Here is a 22,868-nt window from a genome sequence, read left to right as displayed (position 1 = left end):
GATGAAAAAGCTCGATGGCTAAACGCAGAACTGCCACCAGATGAAAATCCGGTATGGGCCAACGTTGGCCGGTTTTTCTCGAGGCTCTGGTTCACGCGACTGTGGGTTGTCCAAGATTTTGTGTTAGCGAGAAAACTGGTCTGCATTTGCGGTCAGCAGAGAGCGTCAGAGCTGGATCTCATTGGTGTTATACTCTATTTCCCTGGTGCTTGGATTCCGGTTGGCAGGAACTTTACCAGAATGTCTGCCAGCTCACGATGGAAGCTGGTTCAAGATGCTCTTCTTTTCCGGTCAATGGTTTATGTTCGCCAGGCCCGCTACAAATGGCGTGACTTTGTAGCCTTGATTCAGTTAGGGCTTCCACCCCATCCTTCAATGGCCAGTTCATTTCTTCATCTCGACTTCTACAGTTTGCTTCAATCGTTCCAACTTTCAAGCTCGTCAAGGAAGAGAAACAGATACTTTGCCCTGGCAGGACTGGCTTTACTAGCAGACCTAAATATCGATAGGCAAGAGGAGCTTCGCCCAGATTACGAATCCCCCCTCAATGCTGTGATATCAACATTTGGAAAGTTCCTATGGAAGTACTATAGAGCAACAAATATCCCCCCGACGATGCTTGTTAACGCAGGGCTTGAGTTGCAGGAAACCCCTGAGATCCCGTCTCGGATACAAGACTTCACCCACACGCCTGCGTGGCAATACGAGATTCCCAGATATGGGTTTTCCATCGTGAGCAGTGTTAGCCCTCAGCAATATCATCACTACTACAATGCGGCAGGGGGGGGGTGGATTTTATTCCATTTTACCATCACACCAGGCCTCGATCACATGGTGACACTCCGTGGATCATGCGTCGACGTTGTTACTCCGAAGGAAGGTTTTATGGAGGGGCGAAAGCTGCGGCGGATAATACCAAAGAAGCTGTCCAATGGCCTACTATCGGTTCTTATGGATATGGTTGATACTATCATAGGGTCGGGTTCGGGTTTGCGATATAGACTTGCAAACTATGTTGCTGACGCTCTTGTGCCCGGAAGTGAAGATTTTGAGACTCCTCAAGCACACAATCCAGCCTCACCGTTCATGAAGGAAGAAATGCACTTTTCGATGCCTATTGGCTTGCTGGCAATGGTATTAAACGTTACGAGCATACAGAAAAGTCCCAGATTCGAAACGACTATGCGGAAGGGGGCTTTTTGTGGTACTTCTGGTTGGAACACAGGTTCAGGCCGGCAGTTAATATTAACACGGCGGAACCGGATAGCTAATGTGCCCGACTAAGTCAAAGATGGAGGACGAGATCTGGATCATCTATGGTATCAGAATGCCACTGCTTCTTCGAAAGAGTATCGACTTTCCCGGTTGTTATCAATTTGTGGGGACGTTGTTATCTTGATGGCATGATGCAAGGAGAAGCGATGGATATGGGATTCGAGGTTCGGCAGGTGACACGGGTCTACGGTTTATTCACCTAATCTAGTTGTCCGTTGGAGAAATTTCTTCTAATATATATCAGATATTTTTAACATGTTTTAACTTGGCAGTTTGGTCAGTGCCAAAAAACCGAAACGGAAGAAAGCTGGGGTCTCTTCCGTTTCTTCTTCCGTTCCACAACCGCCTTTCAACCCAGTGGGTCTAGGCTCTAGGCTACCGGTCTGTCACGCTTGTGATCCTTTCCCCGCAGGCGGAGCCAAGAAGTCGAGCCAAGACCCTGATCTAGCCCTACGAAACGCAGCTCCCCCAGCCGCCGGTGAGTCCCGCGTCTCGCCGTCATGCAAGTTGCGGCGGTTGGCGCTTGTTGCGAACTGGTGAGGCAGGTCCCTGTCGAGTGTCGACCTTGGCTCGGAAGTTGTGCTCTCCGCTTGCTATGGGTTGGACCGACCGATCGGCGGCTGGGCTTTAAAGCTTCTTGGTCTACTGGATATTATGCAGCTGTTTTGGATGAGCAAGAGAGGGGACACGAGGCACACGGGTAGGATGTGCCACCGATGATATCAGTAACAATGGCACATGAGAGATTCTACAGGTAGGACGGACGACGGTGGAGGGGGCCACAAGGCTGAAGCAACGGGATGACGAGGGTGGAATGATCGAGCCTTAAGTGTATCACTGTCCATAGCAGGTACTTGGTGCTTGCCTACCCCTCCAGCGCCTTCCATCTTTGTCAACCCTCAAAAAAACCCCTCCTTTTCCAGTGAGCAGCGAACGGGCGGAGCACCCACAAAGCAAAATGCAGGTTGAAATCGCAGTGGAATTTAGGGTTCGCGAGTTTTTTGCGCCTGTCGCTGCTGATACTTCCCCAGCCCCCAACCACCCCTTTCATTCATCAGCGTTCTGTGGCCCTTGTCGGAAAACCCAAGCATCTTCATATCGCTGGCGGCGGTGCCGCCGACTCGCATGCTCTCCTCCCCACACACTTACGGCCTTGCAGGCCGGGTACAGGGGTACGGACCAACCACAGCGCAGTCACCGTGTGAATAGCGTGGACGAAGTCGTCTTCACACCCTATGGCCCGTGTATCCATTACTTCGAACAGGACCCGATGGGCACCTTGGTGCCTGTGGCACCGCCCTAGCAGGCTAACGCGATGCTGTGTATCACCCTCGTGGAGCCTGTTTCCAGGCTGCCATGGCGCCGTCACGGTGTGGTTGGGGTCACATCGTCCACGAAAATGTCCAGTACCAGCACTTGTCAGTCACCGCACTCACATGAGCACCCGTTGTTGTTGTTGACCCACGGCACACTGGTCCCTACCTCCAACTTCCGGGCAGCAGACGTACCTCATGGCTACTCACGGCTGCCCATGTTCCCTCCTCCTTTACCCCCCCCCCCGGCCTGGCCTGCCTTGGGTCCTCACTCCTTACACCCTCCCCGCTCCCTGATCTTGATTTGCCTGCGTGTCCTTCCGTGCCCACAGCCAATGCAGCCAGCTTCCTCAGCAGTAGTCGGACGCCCCTCGTACGCCCCAGAGCTGGATCCGGCAGCCCATCACCCCAATAAATGGGCGGCTGACACCCCGCTCTGCCCTTGGCTGTTGGCCGGCTTATGATCCTTCTGACCCCTCGTTCACCTGTGCCGCTCACCTTTACTTACCTGTTCTGCTCCTTTTCGCTCTCCTGTTCCAAAGCATCCCAAGTCTGAGCTCGCATTTCCTTGCGTTGAGAAAAAGTGGAGTCGTTCCCTGGCCCTGTGTACCGAACACAATGTCGCGAGTGTCCGTCGTATCCTCCAGGCGCTATTCCTCCTCTTCTCTGAGTGATGATAGCAGCAGCGAGATCGTCCATTCCCGTGACCAAATCAGGATAGTCCGGGAGCGCGACCGCTCTCGCAGCCGTGGGCCCCCTTCTCGGGTCTCGTCGCCGCCCCGTCGTCCCCATTATATCCAAACTGTCGTCAGTGATGTCCGCCATCGACCCCCTCCGGTTGGCTTCTACGCCTCTCAGCCGGGAACTCCTCACTACAGAGATGAGCGTATCGTAGCCGTACGCGAGCGCGAAGGGCGTCACACACCCTCGCCGTCCGTTCCTCCGGCTGCTCCCTCAGCTCCGAGCATCGTCATCAATCAGTCACGCACCCTCATCCCCCGCTCTCACCGCGAGTCGGATATAGAGACTTCATCTGATGACGAGGCTTATGCCCTCAGTCGTCGCCGCAGCCGTAGCCACAGGCGCCACAGCTCCCGTCACAGCCGCCGAAGCAGCACGTCCAGCGACCATAGCAACTTCGACGACGCCCGGCAAAAGTGGGAGCTGGAGCTCGCTCGTCAAGAGCTCGAGCGTCTCCGCTTCGAGAATGCTAGGGCCGAGGAGGAGCGTCGCAGGGCCGAGGAGGAGCGTCGGCTGGCCAAATGGAGCCAAAACGCTCACGAGCTGGCCCGTCTGCGTGCCGAACTCGAGATGCGCGAAAGGTTGGAGGACGAGGCATCGCGGATTGAAAAGAAAAAAGAGTCTCAGGAGCTGACCCGACTTCGGGCTGAGCTTGAGGCGCGTAGGAGGGCTGACGAAGAGGAATGGCGAAGGGATAGGTATAAGGAAGCTCAGGAGTTGGCCCGACTGCGCGCTGAGCTCGAATTGCGTGAGAAGCTGGAGGAGGAGGCATTGCGCAAAGACAAGTTCCGGGACAACAGCGAGCTTATTTCGATTCGTGCCGAGTTGGAGCGCGTCAAGCAGGACCAGGAGCGCCAGCGCCAACAGAAGGAGCGTGAGGAGCAACAGCTCCTGCTAAAGGACCGCTACGAGCTGGAGCATATCCGCCGATCAGAGTCTGAGCGTCGGCGTGAGGAGCTTCGGAAAGAGGCAGAAGAAGCCCGTCGGGCTAAGGAAGAGCTAGAGCGCATCAAGGCCGCTGAAGAGGAGCGAAAGCGGCTAGAGAAGCTAAAGGAAGAAGAAGAGGCTCGTCGGGCGAAAGAAGAACTCGAGCGCATCAGGAAAGCCGAAGAAGCAGAGAGGGAAAGGAAGCGCCGCGAAGAGGAAGAAGCGGCTCGCAAGGCCAAGGAAGAGCTTGAGCGAATGAGGAAAGCCGAAGAAGAAGCTAAGGAGAGGAAGAGGCGTGAGGAGGAGGAAGAACTCCGTAAGGCCAAAGAGGAGCTCGAGCGTATCAAGAAGGCCGAGGAAGAGGAACGGAAGAGAAAGCAGGCTGAAGAAGAGGCCAAGCTGCGGGCTGCTTATGCTGAGTTGGAGCGTATCAAGGCCGAAGAGAAGAAGAAGGAAGAGGAAGAACGTTTTCGGAGAGAGCTAGAGCTGAAGAAGTGGGAGGAAGAGAGGAAGGCCGAGGAAGAACGCAAGCGTAAAGAAAAGGAGCAAGAGGAGGCCATCCTCGCATTCAAAGCCAAGGAACAAGAGAGGATAGAGAAGGAGAAGGCTGAGGCTGAAGCTCGCGAGAAGGAGCTGCAGCGGCTCATACAGGAGCGTTTGATCGCCTCTGGGCTGGACGAAAAGGATATCGAGGCGATTGTGAAGAATGAGAAAGCCCCCTCAGCTAAGGAGAGGGAAGAGGAAGAGAAGAAAAAGAAGGAGCAGCAGGAAAAGCAGCAGCAGCAGCAACAATTGGCCCGCCAGACTTATACGCGCATCTCGCTCAAGCACATCGAGATCGATACCTTGGCGGCTTTCAACCTAGACTGGGAATGGGATTTGGTATGTTCCCAACCCCTTCCCCCCCCCCCCAAAAAAAAAAAACACTCCCTCTCCCTCCTCTTTCCTAGCCTGCGTTCCCCTGCATTTCATACATATCACGAGAATATGCTAACTGAGTCTGAAGGAAAACCCCGGCCATGTCCTCGTCAAGCGCTGGATCCCCGACGCCGAACAACGCCTCCTGTTCGAACATACCCGGACTCTGCGTTCTGGGAAGAAACACTCGCACTCCAGGTCCAAGTCGCGTGAGATCGTTCTGAAGGTCGACCATGATGATGACGACGACCACCATCATCACCATCACCATCACCATGATAACAAGTACGAGTTTGTTCGGGTGAAGAGGTCGAAGTCGAGATCGTCGAGGTCAAAGTCTCCCGGTCTGCTGGTGTGGATGGCTGGTGGCATGCCTAGTCGGTGATTCATGTACCATCCTGCGACTTGAGGGTGATATTTGATGTTCTATGATCTTGTTTGTGACAGATACCCAACCAGTTCTGTCTTTGTGTTCGGTGTTTACAGACAAACTGCCTTCGGAATGTTGTTGCTCATCTACAGATGGGAAGGAGAGAGCAGAGGTGAGATGCAGGGGTGCAGGAGTTTGGAAGAGTTAGGCGAAGACGGCTGTTGGTTGATGAGCACATGATCAATGATTGAAATTGTTTTTTTTTATTTTCATTTGCTTTTGAGCAGAGATGTTCGGTATCTGATGAGTGTCATCCAACCTCTCGTTAACCCTGTATTCCTAGTATTTGATATTTTTTTTTCATGCTGACCCCTGTGCCCATCTATGACGTAAACCCCCTGGACCTCTCTTCTCCTAATTGCTTCACATCCCGGCATATCGTACAAGTTATGGAACATAACTAATCGAGCGATACATCATGAAAAGCGTATAAGTACAATATCGTACAGTCCTCCGGAGCAAAAGCCAGTTGCAAAACACCGCATGCTCTGATATTGCCCGTCGAAAACCAAATCCAGGGCTGCAATCATCAATCATGAACATCGTAATCATCACTTAACACTTCACCTCAGGCGATGCTTCTCCCCCTCCTCATCATGCCCCCTGGCCCACATAACCTCAGCCCGGCGTATCAACTCCTCATACACCGTCCACGCCAGCGCACTACTCAACGCCTTCCGGCTCATGCGCAGGGCCAGCCCATCAAACAGCGACCGGAACCCGTCCTCGCGGACCATCAGCACTGCACCAGATACCATATTCCGGTACTTTCTCGGCTGCAGCTGGATCCGTGTCTTGACCGCATCAAACGGGTTCGAAATAACAGAACACAGAGTTGCAGAGAACAGACCCGACGCAAAATTGATCGTGGCCGCCCGTCGCGAAGACATCATCGCCCTCTCCACCCCGCTACCCGTCTCCACGACGGCTGGGGGGCTATCACGCACCACTTTGGTCAAAATTTTCTTCCCTTCCTCGTAAAAGAGCACGTATAACCCGGCGTATGGCGCGTCGCGCACCGTGGTCGCGCCCACGCCGCTGAAGAAGCCGCGCACGCCCTCCCGCCGGTGGATGTCGCGCGCGGCCGAGGACAGGGAGGTGTACTGGTAGAGCGTCGATTCGTAGCGCACTTTGAGGACGGTCAACGGCATGAGAAGGAAGCCGGCGAAGGAGCGGGCGATGGCGCCCGAGAGAAGGTTGCCTGTCTTGGAGAGTTTGGGGAGGGAAGAGGAGGAGGATGTCGTTGTTGAGGGGGTCGATCCCGACCCAGACACCGGCGTCAAGGTCGTGGTCTGGTTCGGGGTTGATAGCCAGGGGACATGTCGTGCCGTCCCTTGGCGAATGGCATTCAGTGAAGTGAAGTATATTGCTGAGCCGAAGCCTGTGCGTAGGGCGGACGGTAGGGCGCCACGCCAGAGGGCGGGGATTATGCTCGGGGAGGAACGAATGTCGGCGATCGCGGCACGGAGGGAGTTTGCGCCGCCTGCGCGCTGCTGGACTCGTGTCTTCAACAGATCGAAGGGCTGCAGAAGCACGGCTGAGAGCACACCGGAGCCGAGGCCGGCGACGAAGTGGAAGGCTAGTTGGAGAGTTGGTTAGCTGAGGCCTGTCCCTTTACTTGGGGGGCTGTTCGCAGTGTAGGACATACTCGACTTCGAAGCTGCCTTTCGGGAGCCATCGGACATTGCGGTGACAGAATAATGCTCCCTGTGTGCTTTCCAGAACGCGTTTGAATGACTCTCCTGATCCGCTTGTGGTGGGTTATGTCTCCTCTCAACGATCGGGAATCGGCGAAGCGTTCGGCTTTTGGGAGTCCGCTAAATCTTTGTCCACGCGGATATAAGTCCGGTCATGATGATAGAAACGAGTCTCAGGGTTCACGGGTCCATGGCCACGACATCGGCGGCGGAGATGTGTTGTCGTGTTCAGGCGAACGTTCGATGAATTTGCGCGCGACTCGAACAGCCCCACCTGTCTCCGGCTTATGACGGCATCGCTCATCAACGCGACCCCGGTGTTGCCGGCGCCATCCGAACGGGCGTCGGTTGTCTGGCACGGCAACAATGCACGAGATGGGAATCAAAAGAATCAGGAATCGTATTAATGGGATCGCGATGTTGATAAACACTTCCTGTCTCTCCCCCAAACTTCCCTCCAGTGATGCCCCGGCGCACAAACCCCCCCAAGCCTCACACCCAACCCTAACCCGCCCTCTTCCCCTCTCCAACGATGCTCTCCAGCCTGCCCGCCAGCGCGCGATGTCTCTTGACCACCTCAACCCATTCATCCTCTGCCCCAGCGCCAACGTCCAGAGTGGCCAAGAACAGACCAAAGTCACCTCCTAACCGGCCAAGACTGCCCGCACAGTACAGGACCTGTGTCAGCAGGCTGTCGCGCGCAGCTTGATCCTTCACCGTCGGTAGGTACTCGCGCAGTGTCGAAAGCAACATCTCCACCAGATATAAGGGGAATGTAGCAAGCGCGGAGGGTATTGGCTCGAGGGGATCAGAAGTGCCGTTTTGGCAGTTCTTGTCAGCCGGTACGGTTCCGTCTATGGTCGACGTGGCAGGTGCTGTTCCCGGTGGGAAGATGCTTCGGAACATGGAGATGATGGCGAAGCTCTGCTCGCGGAAAATCTCGATATAGCGTTTGAGGTAGCGCTCTGTCTGCTGTCCGCCTGACCATGCGCTGCTGCTCCCGATGGTCTTTTGTCGGGATTTTTCCTGGTCGGCGAGTTCGCGTAGTGGCTCGAGGGCCTCGAGCATCGTGATGAGCGTCATTAGCCGGCAGACAAGGAATATGGCGCCGAGGACACGTTCTTGTGCATCATGTCCTTTCCCAGATGTGGTTGCATTGGCAGTAGTAACACTGCCAGTAATGTTAGGTTTTGTCGAAGAGAGGACTGATGATGAAAAGACGGATGATGCAGCCGCGTCGAGGTCGGGCAAGACTCTCCTAAGCCAACTGATCGTCCTTAACGATGCCGCCAGTTTCAGTCCGGGAGCTTTGAGCGACTGAATGAGGTTAGCGGCCATGGTACGCATGGCTTCATCAGCCTGGCTGGCAATGGATGCCACCAGCGGTGAACTTGGGTAGAGCGAGTGCAGCCGACGGATAAGGCCGTTCAGGTCCAGAGCAGAGGAATAGTTGACCGGCGCAGTCGAGATGGCAGATGACAATAAGGTTGGCAGTTCTAACACATCCACAAGGGTTTCGACATTCCGTGACAGCAGCAGTGCTTTCTTCCGGCGGGCGAGCACCTCGTTGTCGCTGTTCTTGTTGTATGTGGTCGAGAAGCGCACCGCTTCATTGTCCAATTTGGGGATTGAATTGCGGAGCTCAGCTGTGCTGGCCGCTAACGAACTTAGAGAGCTGCGAAGTGTGGCATGGTGACTCGCTGACTCGATTATCTGGTTATGTGACTTTTTGGATAGACCTTGTAGTAAGAGTGACAGGCCATGAGATGTGCGTGCCAACGATTGAGGCTCTGTCGATGAGAGTGAAGACAGCGGTTGAGAAGCCAGTTCCGTCAGATATTCTAGCAAGCTTGGATCTGGCGGTAGCTGGTTGGACCGAGATTCTGGAGGAGATAACAAGTCATAAAGGAGATCTGCCATCTTGAAAAGCTGATCGGACTTAGGTGAGGTCGTGCGAACAACGGTAAATGAGAACGTGGCACTAGATGCGGATGCGCGTCAATTTTCCCAGCTGATGATTATCCTTTTTTATGCACAAACCACGCTTTAATGACAATAAAACTTGAGGTTTTGGTTGATCAATCCATATAAGGTGTTCACATCTCTACACTCTTTTATGGAGTAGTGCCAGTAGCATGAACCCATGATATGTACGGGTTGGGTTGGCTGAGGGTGTTAAGGTTAGGATTGAGTACAGTGTCACACTGTATTGGCACTGTTTAACGGATCCCGCCTATGTAAGTGACGTAAACATTCCAGTGCACCTTACAAACGAGCTCATCTGGATTTTCAAATGGGTAGGAGCTAACTTCAGATCAATAATTAGCATAGCTACAGCTGTTTTTTTTCTTATTGTTTTTTCGGTGAGGAATTCTTGGCTTATGCAGCAGTGCCGTATCGAATGTTGGTCGATGCATACGCGTAGCAAATCGGAGAATCCATAATCCGAACTTCTCAGTGATTCCAGGTAACTCGAACAAGCGGTACTGCGCCGCGTAACTTACAATTGATGGTTGGAAACACGGCGGCTTGGTTCATTCGTTGTCCCTTCTCAACCACTGTACCCACGGACAGTTCGTTGTCCAAAAATTCAATTATCCCCGTCGATCGAACACGATATTTAATGAGCTCGATGCTTTTGAGCCTCCTATATACCAGTTTAGACAACTATTCTACCACTCCTTGATCTGTGAGCGAGGAAGATAATTTAGCGACATTCCTGTTTCATCAGACAACACTGGATCAACTTGAAATGCCTATCTAACGTTGACTACTGGAAAAGCCTTAACTAGGCATGTCATTTATTGGTCTCGCACATGTATCATGGGCAGGAATGAGGACTGATTGTCCCTCTTGAGCCATGGGGACAACTGTTGACACCAGATCATTCACTGAGGGAAAAACCAGCTGGCATTTCACTTGGTATCTCGGCTGGCATCGATGCCTTGTTTTCGAGCTCCATTGCTGAGCATAGTGCTTGAGTTATCCTGTCCAGCCTCATGGCAAATGGATATGAATCCGGATCTGGCAAGTAAATCTTCGTCATGATATGCTTCTCCCTGGTCTCCACACTGCTTTTCAGCCGGGTCATCATGTCATCGGCTTTCCTGCATAGTCTGCTACTAGTTTGGATCGTCATAGAAACTCTTTTGCATTATGCTCCCGTGAGAAGACCGTATGAAAGGAATTGGGATACGTGGGTTGCCGCTCAGCCGAGTTATCAGTGGGCTCCCAAACAAAGTATGTTAATCCTTGGCAGCTCGTCAATTCCTATACAACCCTTCATGCCAACAATCACGATCTGGACAGTAATAAATAAATGATGTAAAATGTCAAAATAGCTTACCATATTCCGTTCTTTGGCAGTTGATACCCAAAAAAGTTCCATCGGTAGGTGGTAACAACCGTTGTCTCTTTATCCACTCCAAGCCAATCGACTCCAAGTACAAGTACATCTGTACTTAGTGAGATATGTTTTATGGTCGTCATCTTGACGGGCGTTTCTGGACCACGAATATCCTTAGGACCATAGTAACGTGTAAACTTTGCTGGCCGAGATTTATCAGATGGAACATCCGGCATCATGTTTTGTTGAGCATTACAGTAATTGCATCCATGTAGATGATGCCTGCCGGACTGTTATTGGTTCCCGTGTGGATTTAGTGAATAACAAATGACAGTTGACATGGACTTTCTTAATCTTTTCGTGGCCGCATAAGAGCCCGGATTTTAAATCATTAAATATCTGGAATTAATCGGCAGGCTCATACCGACTGTACCGCCCTACATTCTTGTCGACACAGATGGCTGGTTGGTCGTTTCGCTCATTGCGGCTCTGGTTGCCCACGAACTCCTCGCTGTGCTGCCACGGGCTGAAGATTCACAAAGGTAATGTCTCGATTATTCAGGGCACAATCCGGTCAAACACGTTTTTTTTTGAGAATCTTGGCAAACATTTGCTTTGGAGAGTTCATGCAGGCATGGTAGCTAAAAAAAAAAAAGTCATGGTTTACTCACCTCATCGTCTTTCCTTTGATTACTTACCAATCCTCTGTTGCTTTGTAATATTTATCTAGCAGAATAGTGCTTCATTTTTTTAATCGGTGCGGTAGCTGTGCAGTCAATAAGTCTCCTTGATCAGCCGGCCATGGAAATATCCCACATGTGGGATCATGATCGTGCCGTCACATCCTTTAACACTGACCAAGCCCGAAATTGCTGCTGATCCTTGGCTTGTTCCTGTTCAATTGTTGCAGTATTCCTAGTAGCAGCACAGCAAAAACCCACTCTGGTTTTATTGCTTTTACATGAGTTCAATGCAGGAAGATATATACAAGTATTTAGGTCCCAGGATAGGGCCCCAGCGCGAAAAAAAGTCTCCTCCTGATCACAGTACAGCCGGTGACAGAACCTGTGAAGAGCGGTGGGACGCTTAATATTGGTGCCTAAGCATGAGTTTAAAGGACGAATTATGATGGACAGTAACTGCAGAGGAAAGGCGTATTCTCCGATCCAAGAATCTACAATCACAATATGCATGTGAGCAAAGTTCATAGAATGATATCATAGGCAAGGCCTATCTTCTCATTTACTCAACCCCATCGAATTGATTCCTAGAAACAAAAACCACCAACCGACACCCAAGCATGTGATCATGACAATGCGATCCCCAACTCCGCCGGAACGACCGAGATAGGAAACCTAATGATACAGTTGTACAACAACAACAACACCCATGTGTCCCTTCCCTCACTCTATCAAGGCCCAAGAAACGAAGTGTGCTCAAGGAACAAGTTGCTACTCCAGGTACTGAAAACTAGGTGGTACCTTAGGTAGATCTATATATAGTGTATGCGTGTTTCCACAACGTCTTAGGTTCATCACAGAACCTATTACTCTATTAATATCTCATTCTTCCGTCCTCTCCTTTCCCCACTCTATCAAGGCACCTCCACATGCTCTGACTGCTGCCTCGAGTGCCTGCCGCTAGTGGCAGGCGAGTATTCGCTGCTGCTGCCGTTCTCGGCCTTACCGGCCGTCACAGCGCCCGTCTTGTCGGTCCACTTGCTGCTGGTGATGGGATTGACATGAAGAAGGTACATGGTATCAATCTCTTCGAGGGTGCGGTCCTTGCTCTCGATGAGGAAGAAGAAAACGACTAGGACAAGGGCTGCGCAGCAGCCGGCGAAGACGAGACCGTACAGGTAATCGATGGCATCGGTGATGAAGCGAGTGAAGAAGCCGATCAGGAAGTTCCACAGCCAGTTGCTGGCCGTGGCAAGGGCCATGGCCTGGGCGCGGTACTTGGCCGGGTAGAGCTCCGCCACGACAGCCCACACAAGGGGACCCCACGTGGTAGCGAAAGCAACGATGAAGAGGCACGAGAAGACGATCAACACATTGCCAGCTTCGGGAGTGTTGGCCGGGTTCTCGAGATCCAGCTTGAAGTGGCCGACGAAGGAATAGATGAAAAAGCAAATCATCATCCAGGCGGCACCGGCCATCAATGCGTTACGGCGACCGCAAGCCTTTACAACGTAGAGGCCACCGAAAGTGCAGAAGACGTTGACGGACCCCAAGATTATTTGAGTCACGTAACTGTCCTTGAGACCGGTAGCACGGAAGATGGTAGTGCCGTAGTAGAAGAAGAAATTGACACCCGTAAGTTGTTGACCAGCCTAATATGGTTAGTGCCATACTGATCTTGGGAAGGGGGAGAAGGTTTCTTCTTACCTGTAGGGTAATACCAAGTAGCGTCCGGTACAGCATGCGGGGGCCGGTGAAGATCTCATACCAGCGCGTCTCAGCACCAGCCTTCTCCTCCTCCAACTTAGCCCGAATCTCATCAATCTGATGGTTCACAGAGGCGGCGTGGATATCGAGGCCAGCCAGCCGGGCGATGGTACGACGGGCTTCATCTTCGCGGCCCAGGCGGTAGGCGTAACGAGGAGACTCAGGCAGCACCAGGATACCGGCTCCCAAAATCAGGGACCACAGGAATGAAAGACCGTTGGGGATACGCCACGAAGCGGAGCTCTTCATGTCGTGGGTGCCGTAGTTGATCATCTCGGCCGTCCAGATGCCGAGGGTGACAAAAAGCTGATAGGTAGAAATGAGGAGACCTCTAAGGATAGCAGGGCTAGACTCGGACTGATACATGGGGACAACGACGGAAAGGGAGCCGATGCCGAAACCAGTGACCAGGCGGCCGATGGCGAACTGGACCCATGAGGAGACAGAGGAGATCTCAATAATGTTGCCAATGCAGCAGAACAGAGCGGAAGCCGATATGGTCAGGCGACGACCAAGGATATCGGCCAGACGGCCGGCGATCAGGGAGCCGACAAGGCAACCGGCCGAAAGCAGGCCGACGATGGTGCCTTGGCGGGCAGCACTGAAGTCGTACTTGCCGGCCTGGTCGTTGTAGACACCGAAGCGCCTACCATAATCCTCCATATCGAAGAAACCCGAAATCTGACCGCTGTCATCGCCGTCAGCGGGTCAAAGTCATGTGACTTGGACAGAGGTGATGCTCGTTACCCAACATAACCAAACATAAAACCACCAACACTGGCAACCAGGCCGAGGAAGATGGCCAGAAACGTCACCTTCTGCTCAGCAGCCAGTACGGCCGCAGAGGGGCCATGCTGAGCACTACCCGAGGAGGGAGTGTCAGGACGCTTCTCGGTAGCGTCTGGAGAACGCTTGGTCATCGACATGTTTGTCGGCGTCCTGCTTGGTGAGTGATCGATGGACCAAACGGCTGCTGATCTAAGAGATATGGAACGAAGACGATGCTTAGATGGGAGTATGCGCCCTGAGCCAGCCTTTTTACTTAGTTGTAGACAAACGGGGTAGAAGCCCTATGCCCAGGGGGGATTATACGGGGACCAATGCACCGGAGATGGAGCCCCACGGAGGGCAAATTCAAACCCGATCAGCTGGGCACATGCTTGCCGAAGACTTGGACACTGGAAGGCGCGAAGAATGGTGGAGCACGAGCTTGCGGTCCTCCACTGCCCATTGATTAGTTTCTGGTGCTTAAGCACCCAGTCGGTAGTTGAGAGTTCAGCTACCAGTGCTGTCGGGGCAGCGAATGTCGGGGTTTTCCCAATGAGCTATAGCTCTGCCCCTCCCGTCCGTTTGATCAGGAGCCAGCCCAATTCTCCTCTTGGTGATGCAGAGCCTTCCCTCACCTCGACATCAGACCTGTTTAGGAGGACAGTCGCCATGTGCCCCCTCGTCCCTTCATCTCCTAGGTTATCTCGCAGAGCAGGAACAGCTCGCCACGGGCAGGTTGGACACCAAGTGTAGGGTACAGGCCCTACCTACCTTAGTTCAGCAGGTGTGAAAAAGCAGTGCAGAAGGTCAGGGAGCCTTGTGTCGTCATAGGTCCTCAACAGGACTAGTGGAGTGACGTTATTCGGCCCGTTCGCAGTCAGAACTGGCGGAGTCCATGGCGGCTTGTCACGGTGGAGCGGATGGCAATGGTTCATCCTTGCAGTCGTCTCATCGGCAAGTGAAGCTGTCAAGCACTTCTGCAGCTTCTCATCTCATTTTCCTCGTTGTATCTTCCAGAACGATCGCTCCGACGAAGAGAGTAACCCGTTTTTTTGGAACCCGACAGTAGCGTGCTGGTCGGCAAGCTACTGCAGACGGGATCACATACTCTTGCCTGTGGTATAAAAAAAAAAAACTCCGGTCTCTCAACGAACAACAATCCCCTATGCTGCCGAGCTGTCTCGCTTCACAGCGTTTCGAAGAAACGTCACCAGCAGTATGCAAAGCCTGTGTACATTTCGCACAGCAAGTACTTGAACAGTACATCCCCAAGAGAAATTTGACAAGGCAGTAGTTGTCAAACCTGATATCCGGCCGTAGATAGAATTGCCAAAAGACCCCTTGCCTCTAAGAATAGGTATCAAGAGGCGAGAGCAGCTTAAAGTCCAGCATTGGACTACGAAAAGAGCAGCTCTAGAGACCAGAGCAGCAGAACCCAGCTCCTGTTCGGAGGAAAAGCTTCACTTGAGACCGAGATAGGGCGGACAAGAATGTTTGAATGACATTAGAGATTCCAGACGTCCTTGAGAGGGTGGAGGCCGAAGCAGCCCTGGTGGATGCGGCTCGCAATAATGTTCCAGGATGACGAGGACCGGGGCCACTACGAGGATGTCATTCTGTTGCCAAGCCTATTGGTGCCGGCAGATGTGATCGCTGCTGTCAAAACTCGTCAAACTCGCATGTCCAAGATGCCGATCTGCCGAGCTCGTCTTTACTGCCGTCCAGCCAAACCCCCCCTCCCGGGAACTCGAGAAAAAAATCGAAGCCTTCACTGTCGTCATCATTGTCAGCAGGTCCAAGAGAGAGGCTATTCCAGGCTCAAATCCTTAATAAACAGTTCTTTTTTCCGAGTTTGCTCTGTAGAATGCATGTTTTGGTGTGTAAAATTTTGCTGTTGATAAGGATGGCGAAGGTTGGGGTGGAAGTTACAAAAAATAGTGAAGTGGTGAGCAGTGTGTGAAGGTTGGAAACGCGACAGGGATGGAACCTTGCAAGGTTGCGGTCCACCAAACCATTGGCTTTGGTCCCCTGTCCTGCCAAAGAGGAAAAATTTTTGTGGACACATTCAATCAGAGATGATCTTGGCAACAGCCTGACATTGCAGAACCCTCATCCGTTAGCTCTTGGCGGAATGCTCACGACGATGCAATTGGACAGAACGCGTCGTGACACGGTCAGGACGCGTGTGTCGAGATCAGCCCCTCATTCCAAGATGGATATAAGGGGTCACCACTTTCTATCACTCTTTCTTTCTTTCTTTCTCTTTTTCTTTTTTGGTTCTCTTTTTCCGCCGCTTTTTTCTCTTGATGTTTTATTCTTTTTTCTCTTTCTTTCTTTCTTACCCCCTTTGTGCTCCTTGTCCAAGATCCGCCCCGCCTTCCCCCCCAGTGGATTGTGAGACCCCCCACGCCCTCCTCCGCCGAGATGGATCTTGCATCTCTCAGTGACATTGAGCAACGGCAGCATTGGCAGGGCCCACGGAAACCTCATGTGGGTTTTTGACAGCATGAACCTTCTTCCGTGGGCATGAGCAGGACATGACATTTCCAAACATGTCTCACACCCTTCCGCTTCCCTGATCACCGCCTGCTAGTTGCTCCGTTTGTCGGCGGTCTTGCCTCAAATTATAATGACATGAACTTTGTTTAGCACTCATCTCACCTATGCTAAGTTCGCTTACATCCCTAGAGTTAGGACCAGTTAATGCTTCGAGTCTTCACACGCATCAAACTTAGAAGATTCCAATGATGGGAAACCTTTACGCATCCCTGGAAGCCATTTTGTGCTCTCCTACCTTACTGTCCACACCATCTTTGGCAAGGCTGAGCTGATTCAGCGAGCCAGTCAAAGGATGAGGAGCTAGGGAAGGCCCTGACAGAAGTGCCGCGTGCTTCCGGATCTCACCGAGACATTGTGGACTCGTTGTCTCCGTGGCCGGCGAATTCAAAAAGAAACCCCCATGACAACGATTGCCTTATCTCCGTTTACCGGTGGTCGGCGGTCATGGCTAGGGAGCCCAACTGAGCGCCATGAGCTCTGAATCCTGATCAAACAAGAGGCTACTTAGGGGATCTTATTGCAAGTGGCGGATTTGACATCTGGTTGCATGTTCAGCCCGGCCTTTGCAGTGGTGGCATCGTGAAGATGGGTTTCTTCTAAGAAGTGGCCAGTTGGTGTGCAGGTGTGTCAGTTCTGTGTTGGTGTCTGTAGGTGATGATCCATTTACCTTCACAACGTGGTTGGCAGACTACACCTGGCCGAAGCGAGCGCTTCAGTGGGGCATATCACTATCGTTGGGCCTGCGTATAACAAGCACTCAACATCTGTACAAATAAGACGCATCACCTGCCTATTTTACACGGCTGCTCCAGTCAATCCTCCGTTGAACAGAGAAAAAGGATTGCGTGGAGTTCCTTCATGGGCTGGGAGCCATCGAACTCTCTTGTGTGTGACCCCCACAGGGAAGCCACTCCTCCTTTTCTGTTTTTGGGAGTTAATCCCTGCCCTCTTGCAGGTAGGTCAGAGATAAATACCAAGGGCTCGCCCTTCTCTATGTCCCAGTTCTCTCGTTAGTCGCTCGTGTATTCTCATATCCCTGCGGTCTTCTCCTCCCCTTGGGGCCCGGGGGAAAAGGGGTTTGTCCGGCTTCTCCCCTATCAAGCAGACCTACGAAACATAGGCTTCTGAAGGAGCATATTCTTGTTTTATCGTACGAGTGCCAGCAAAGATTTGACCAGGTGTGTAGCATAGTCAACGTCCCGCTGCACTGGGCGTTCAACACCCTGTGTAGTGCTAGACTTGTCGGGTCAGACTTACCATGACCCTTGTGTCTTGGTCCGATATCTATCGTTCGGGACTGAAGTACCGCGCCAGAGACACATTGAAGGATGTGTTAATGATCTCGGGTAGTGACCTGTTACATGCTTAAATATGCCAATGCTGGATATCTTCCCAACGACTTGTGGTTCAAGTGCCCATGACAGTGGATGACATCTCCGTTGGTCATTATATCCCGGAGCTGTGTAACAAAGGCATCAAAACACCGTCAATTGTTCATATATGATCAAAATACCAGATATATGGATCCATATTCGACGGAAAGAAGTGTCATTAATTCTTTAGCAGTTCCGCTGTACTGTCCACCTTGTATGGAAACTTACCTTCTTACCCGACAGAAGATCTATGCTTGCCGGAGACTTACTTCATCACAGTCAACATTCTATATCCTCGGGAAACCTTTCTCGTTGTTATTCACTGAGTGCTTTTTGGTCAAAAGTCCTGATAACACATACTATTCATCAGTCTGCTAGGTTATTTATATGTTTCAGTATATGACTTCTGACAGATGTTTCATGACGTGAACATTGCAGCATGATCTCTCTTATGTGCCATTAATTAAATAGGTAGCAGGTTATTCTGCCAGCTCACAGTCTCACCAATAAAACACAGTAGGAACCCAAGCATGGCTACATATCCTCTGCCCAGAGTTCATTATTGCTGGGCTGTCCGTAATACCGTTGAACAGCAGCACTCGGCCTAAGGTGCTTTCAGCACAGTGGCTAATGCTGGTAGCTGTAATGCATCTTGTCATTTGTCACTGGTATCTTATCATCGCATACAAACTTGGGACTTCATGCTACAGCAAACGAGGAAGTGAGGAACCCAAGTACCGTTTAAGTCCCATAACTTAATGTTATCCTTATCGATATCGGTAGCTTTGTTAACTTTTCACCAAAGCTAATAGCGGGTTATTCAAGTGACACCTGTTGTATTTGCTGACGACCAGCCTTCTTCTGTTGAAACAGGTTCCTTTCAGGGGCGGTGAGTCATTGTCCTTGAAAAGATCGAAAATCCCAATACAACCTCACCTTCTGCATCTGACTCATCGGGTGATTGGTGACTTCATGTCGTTTCACGGTCTCTGACACTGTAAATCTCCACAGCCGGCTGTATACATCACCGAGTTTGGCAACGGCATAAGCTAGAGTTGCAAACCGCCAATGGGAGGTAATGAATACAGACATCATATACCAATGGATAATAAGAAGCCAAGCTTTGTGTACGTGGTCAACTCAATTCTCCGCTATCTCAAACTCAAAAGGAGACTAGGCGATGTCAAAACTTTGGTAGAGACCGTGGATATTTTCCGTGGTTATTTTGATAGTTCCGGGTCTTGATTCATGAATTCACAGGGAAACTAAAAACTCTGGGCACATTCTTGGGCATTGTTCGCTTCAAAAAGGTGTAAGATACATTAGACTGAATCTGCATAGGCATGATGTCAATGGCGTTATCATACGCAACGATCTGCATTATCTCAGTAATACAACGGTGTTTATTTGGTGTCTCAAGATATGTCTAAGTATCAACGTTTGCACCTTGATTGGATCAACTTGACCGTGGCCATTAGTCAACAACAGGTAATTACCCGTGAAACTTAGAAATTCTTTGTCAATTGTAAAACTCATCTCCAGCGACAGTGTTGACTGGATAAGGCCATTCCTCAATATCCAAAAGATTACCACATGACATGAGAGCTCACTTTCACGATGGCAAATGGACGACATCTCCTGTTTGTGATACATCCGGCTCAATCACCAAGTGCCTCAAAACAATCACCCGCTTAATCACGCTGATAATAGTGGCCATGCCACGCTGGCAATTTGGCAGTCTTGGGTCGGGTTTTCGTCAGCATGATGAAGTTGCAAGTCGACCAGGAAGTTGGGGTAATTGGTAAAAACGATAGGTAACATGACAAGCATCTCGTGGCTACCTCGATAATTAAATCATAACCATCAGCCCAGAGGGAACAATATCAAGTTCAAAACCGTTGATTAACTGCAAGTCCTCAGTACTCTCTCCGATATTGACAGAAAGTATATGATCCGGAGACCACGTTAACATTCCAAAATTCGAAATACGAAATATCTAAATCACATACCTAACCCGGAAATCCCAACTTAAACGTAAGATCTAATTCAAATCAGCATGTCAGCCTTTCCAAAATCACTTAGGCGCCTAGTCAGCCTACCACAACCGAGAAATATGGCAGCTGATCTGCAAGCATGATCACAACTTTAAACTATTATCAAAAAAATAGGGAGCAGTTCACTGAAACGTCCCAAAAGGCAGTGGTTACCATCAGGTTTCATACTTTCTGCCTTTCGCCAAAGACGAATATGCAACAAATGCACCCAGTACAGAGGCCAAGATAGAGAGAAACTGAACCCCAAAAAGGAATGCTCATAAACTAGGTAAATTCGGGAGATAGACTGCCTACTGAATCGCTTTGTCACCGTACCGCTTTTCACTTCCGTTTCCAATCCAAATACCTACCAAATGAGAGATTAAAAAGCAAGGACAAAGCTCGATCTATACCTCGTAATGCAGACCCAAAATATCCCGGGATCAAATGCCTGGATTAAGAAAAATGATGACGATGGATTCCGACCGGCAAGATTGCAAGTGGCTTAACAAAGTAGGATTGAGGTCTGCTCGGAGACACTGTTTGAACTCACAAGACAGAAGTCGGCTAATAGATTGACCTCGTCACTAAGACAAATACCAAATCATTACTCAGTCTCTAATGCGTATTGATACGCCAAAGCGTAAGTTTGGTATCTTGAAGCAAAGGAATCCGAAGTCTCCCCAAAGTTGCCGTGATACCTTTCATCTCCAGAGTCTTGATCCGTAACTGTACAGTTTACCACCATCGAGCTACCGCTATGTCACAATTGTCGAATCCAAGGACAAATAGGCGCAAACTATAATTTCCGAAGTCGAAGCCATCTTTCAAATAATCTACACTCTCGGGCACAAGTGCCTTATTTAGAAGGACAATACCTTGGACGCGGTATCTTGCGAACCAGGATCCCCAGACATGACAAACGCGGTCGGACGCGTCAGACCCCACCGGGATAAACATCGCGTCGGATCACGAGAGCAAGACGGAGGCACGAAAGTGTTCAACGCCTTCAATGAAGGCTGTGATTATTTGGCATGTCCACAAGCTCCTCACCACAGAAAAACACCATTTCCTTATGGTACACGCACACCACCCGCAGAACCCAGTAGAATAGAACACCCATGAAAAAGCAAAGCCATTTGCCCATGAATTCATCGCCGCAACCCAACCGTAAGAAACCCGATGATGTGCAAGAGGAAAAAGGAAAGAGATATCCATAACAAGTCGTAAGTGAAAGAGAGCATTTAGCCGCCGAAGCCGTAGAGGGTGCGGCCTTGCCGCTTGAGAGCATAGACAACGTCGAGGGAGGTGACGGTCTTGCGCTTGGCGTGCTCAGTGTAGGTGACGGCATCCCGAATAACGCTCTCGAGGAACGACTTAAGGACACCACGGGTCTCCTCGTAGATCACTGTAAGACGCGTTAGATATGTGATCGCGCGGGGAAGGGACGCGTTGTTTGGGGAAACATACTGGCAGAGATACGCTTGACACCGCCACGACGAGCCAGACGGCGAATCGCGGGCTTGGTGATGCCCTGAATGTTGTCGCGGAGGATCTTGCGGTGGCGCTTGGCACCACCCTTGCCGAGGCCCTTGCCGCCCTTGCCGCCTGTTAAGACGAAGTCAGCGATGACGTGCCGTGATGGATGGTAATAAGATTGATCGACGATGAGGGTGACATACGTCCAGTCATGTTGGCTGTTTGTTAATTGTATGTACGATGGCTCTAGTTACGGTGGGTTGAGATGTGGTTGAAGGGAAGGTTTGGGAGAAACGTGGGGAAGGGAGCTGGGCTTTAAATGTGGCGACGCGGGACCGGCAGTGCAGGGCGTGGCATCGAAATCAGATCAGACGGCGCCTGCGCGTCTGCACGCTGATTTTCCAGGTTGGAGCCCTTTTTTCCGCCCCTGCTGATCTGATTCGGGCAGCGCGGTACCGGCTCGCAGGGCAGGGTCTTGGAATGTGGCAGCCTGCCCCACCCTCTAGGCTTCCAAAACATGGAGCTCATGCCTCTTGCCGTCGACCCACGGCGGACAGCCTCCACTGGTGCCGAATTATGAGTGGTCCAAAATGTGAGAAAGCAACGCTACCAGTTCCAATCAAAAATGCTTTTTCGTGACAATGCTTGCTTTTAACCCTGAAACGGGCCCAACGACGGCTTCAGGGTACGTACCCGGTGCACCTCCTCCGCGCCGCCAGTGGACCGTTGGCATCTGTGCCGTCCTCGGCCCGTGCTGTCTATTTGGCATGGCTGGCTCCGTTGGCTTTGGTGACGCTCCATCGCAGTTGAGATTCATTTGACTTTGATATTCAGACCATGTGAAGGAAGTGTAGGTAGGGGATGCAGTGGTTCCCCAGGCTTTGGTCAACGCACTCTCTGAATGCTATTAGATGCGTCTTTTGAGCAAATGACTGCGTTTAGACCAACTGCTTTGACGAACACTTGCTCCGAGAGCCAGGCTCGTGATCGATTGATTAAAGGCCGTGCATTCAGTGAATTTTTCTCTTAAACAGTCGTTCATGTGCCTTTCCCCTCGGAAATCTTCTCCCAAGTGGCAGCTACATGACACTTGAAAGTTTGGCAATGCAACCCCTCCAAGCTTTTGAAAGTTGGAGAGAAGACAAGGTCTTCCAGGTAGTGGCCGTCTCTGTTGCCATTGACAAGAGTGTCGGTCTTACACATGGAGATACCTCATGCACAATTTATTTCTGACAATCTAGGACTCATCATCACTTAAGCCGGGGATTGAACTACTGTAAGGAATGGAAAATAAAATGACTTGAGGGGCTGGCCTGAATCGTCACCTCCTGCCATATGTGGGTTCGCAAAGCTCGCGGCTGTAACACAAAGGCAAAGTTATGGACGAGCCAGGCCTGCGGCAACGCTTCGTGAGATCGCCGTCGTCAGCCAATTTGCATCGGCAGCTCTACAACGGCCAGTTGTGGGAGTCCCGTCTGGCCAACACATCCTGGGGTGGATGTTGCTTCCAGCCTTACGGTTGACCCCAGATCTCGACCAGAAGGTACGTACCCCACGAGCCG

At 51.2% G+C, this 22,868-nt stretch overlaps 5 protein-coding genes across 5 annotated transcripts; 1 reads left to right on the top strand and 4 right to left on the bottom strand.

The window, feature by feature from the left end:
- Positions 1–3,206: 3,206 nt before the first annotated feature.
- Positions 3,207–5,559, top strand: CTHT_0003030 (uncharacterized protein; the record flags this gene model as incomplete). The annotated part of the gene is made up of 2 exons (XM_006690787.1): positions 3,207–5,138; positions 5,263–5,559. 2 exons carry the CDS (start codon positions 3,207–3,209, stop codon positions 5,557–5,559), a joined length of 2,229 nt encoding a protein of 742 aa, XP_006690850.1.
- Positions 5,560–6,167: 608 nt separating this feature from the next.
- Positions 6,168–7,289, bottom strand: CTHT_0003020 (uncharacterized protein; the record flags this gene model as incomplete). Its single annotated transcript, XM_006690786.1, has 2 exons — positions 6,168–7,183; positions 7,253–7,289. 2 exons carry the CDS (start codon positions 7,287–7,289, stop codon positions 6,168–6,170), a joined length of 1,053 nt encoding a protein of 350 aa, XP_006690849.1.
- Positions 7,290–7,805: 516 nt separating this feature from the next.
- On the bottom strand, positions 7,806–9,221 carry CTHT_0003010 (uncharacterized protein; the record flags this gene model as incomplete). The annotated part of the gene is made up of 1 exon (XM_006690785.1): positions 7,806–9,221. The coding sequence occupies one exon, from the start codon at positions 9,219–9,221 to the stop codon at positions 7,806–7,808; it is 1,416 nt and encodes a 471-aa protein (XP_006690848.1).
- Positions 9,222–12,241: 3,020 nt separating this feature from the next.
- Positions 12,242–14,020, bottom strand: CTHT_0003000 (putative transporter protein; the record flags this gene model as incomplete). Its single annotated transcript, XM_006690784.1, has 3 exons — positions 12,242–12,979; positions 13,035–13,775; positions 13,871–14,020. The coding sequence occupies 3 exons, from the start codon at positions 14,018–14,020 to the stop codon at positions 12,242–12,244; spliced, it is 1,629 nt and encodes a 542-aa protein (XP_006690847.1).
- Positions 14,021–21,071: 7,051 nt separating this feature from the next.
- On the bottom strand, positions 21,072–21,519 carry CTHT_0002990 (uncharacterized protein; the record flags this gene model as incomplete). Its single annotated transcript, XM_006690783.1, has 3 exons — positions 21,072–21,235; positions 21,298–21,435; positions 21,510–21,519. 3 exons carry the CDS (start codon positions 21,517–21,519, stop codon positions 21,072–21,074), a joined length of 312 nt encoding a protein of 103 aa, XP_006690846.1.
- Positions 21,520–22,868: the final 1,349 nt, after the last annotated feature.

This window comes from Thermochaetoides thermophila, assembly GCF_000221225.1.
Source record: "Thermochaetoides thermophila DSM 1495 unplaced genomic scaffold scf7180000011806, whole genome shotgun sequence".
Lineage (NCBI taxonomy): Eukaryota > Fungi > Ascomycota > Sordariomycetes > Sordariales > Chaetomiaceae > Thermochaetoides > Thermochaetoides thermophila.
Note: the sequence above shows the minus strand (reverse complement) of the source record. Positions and strands in the feature narration are given on the sequence as shown.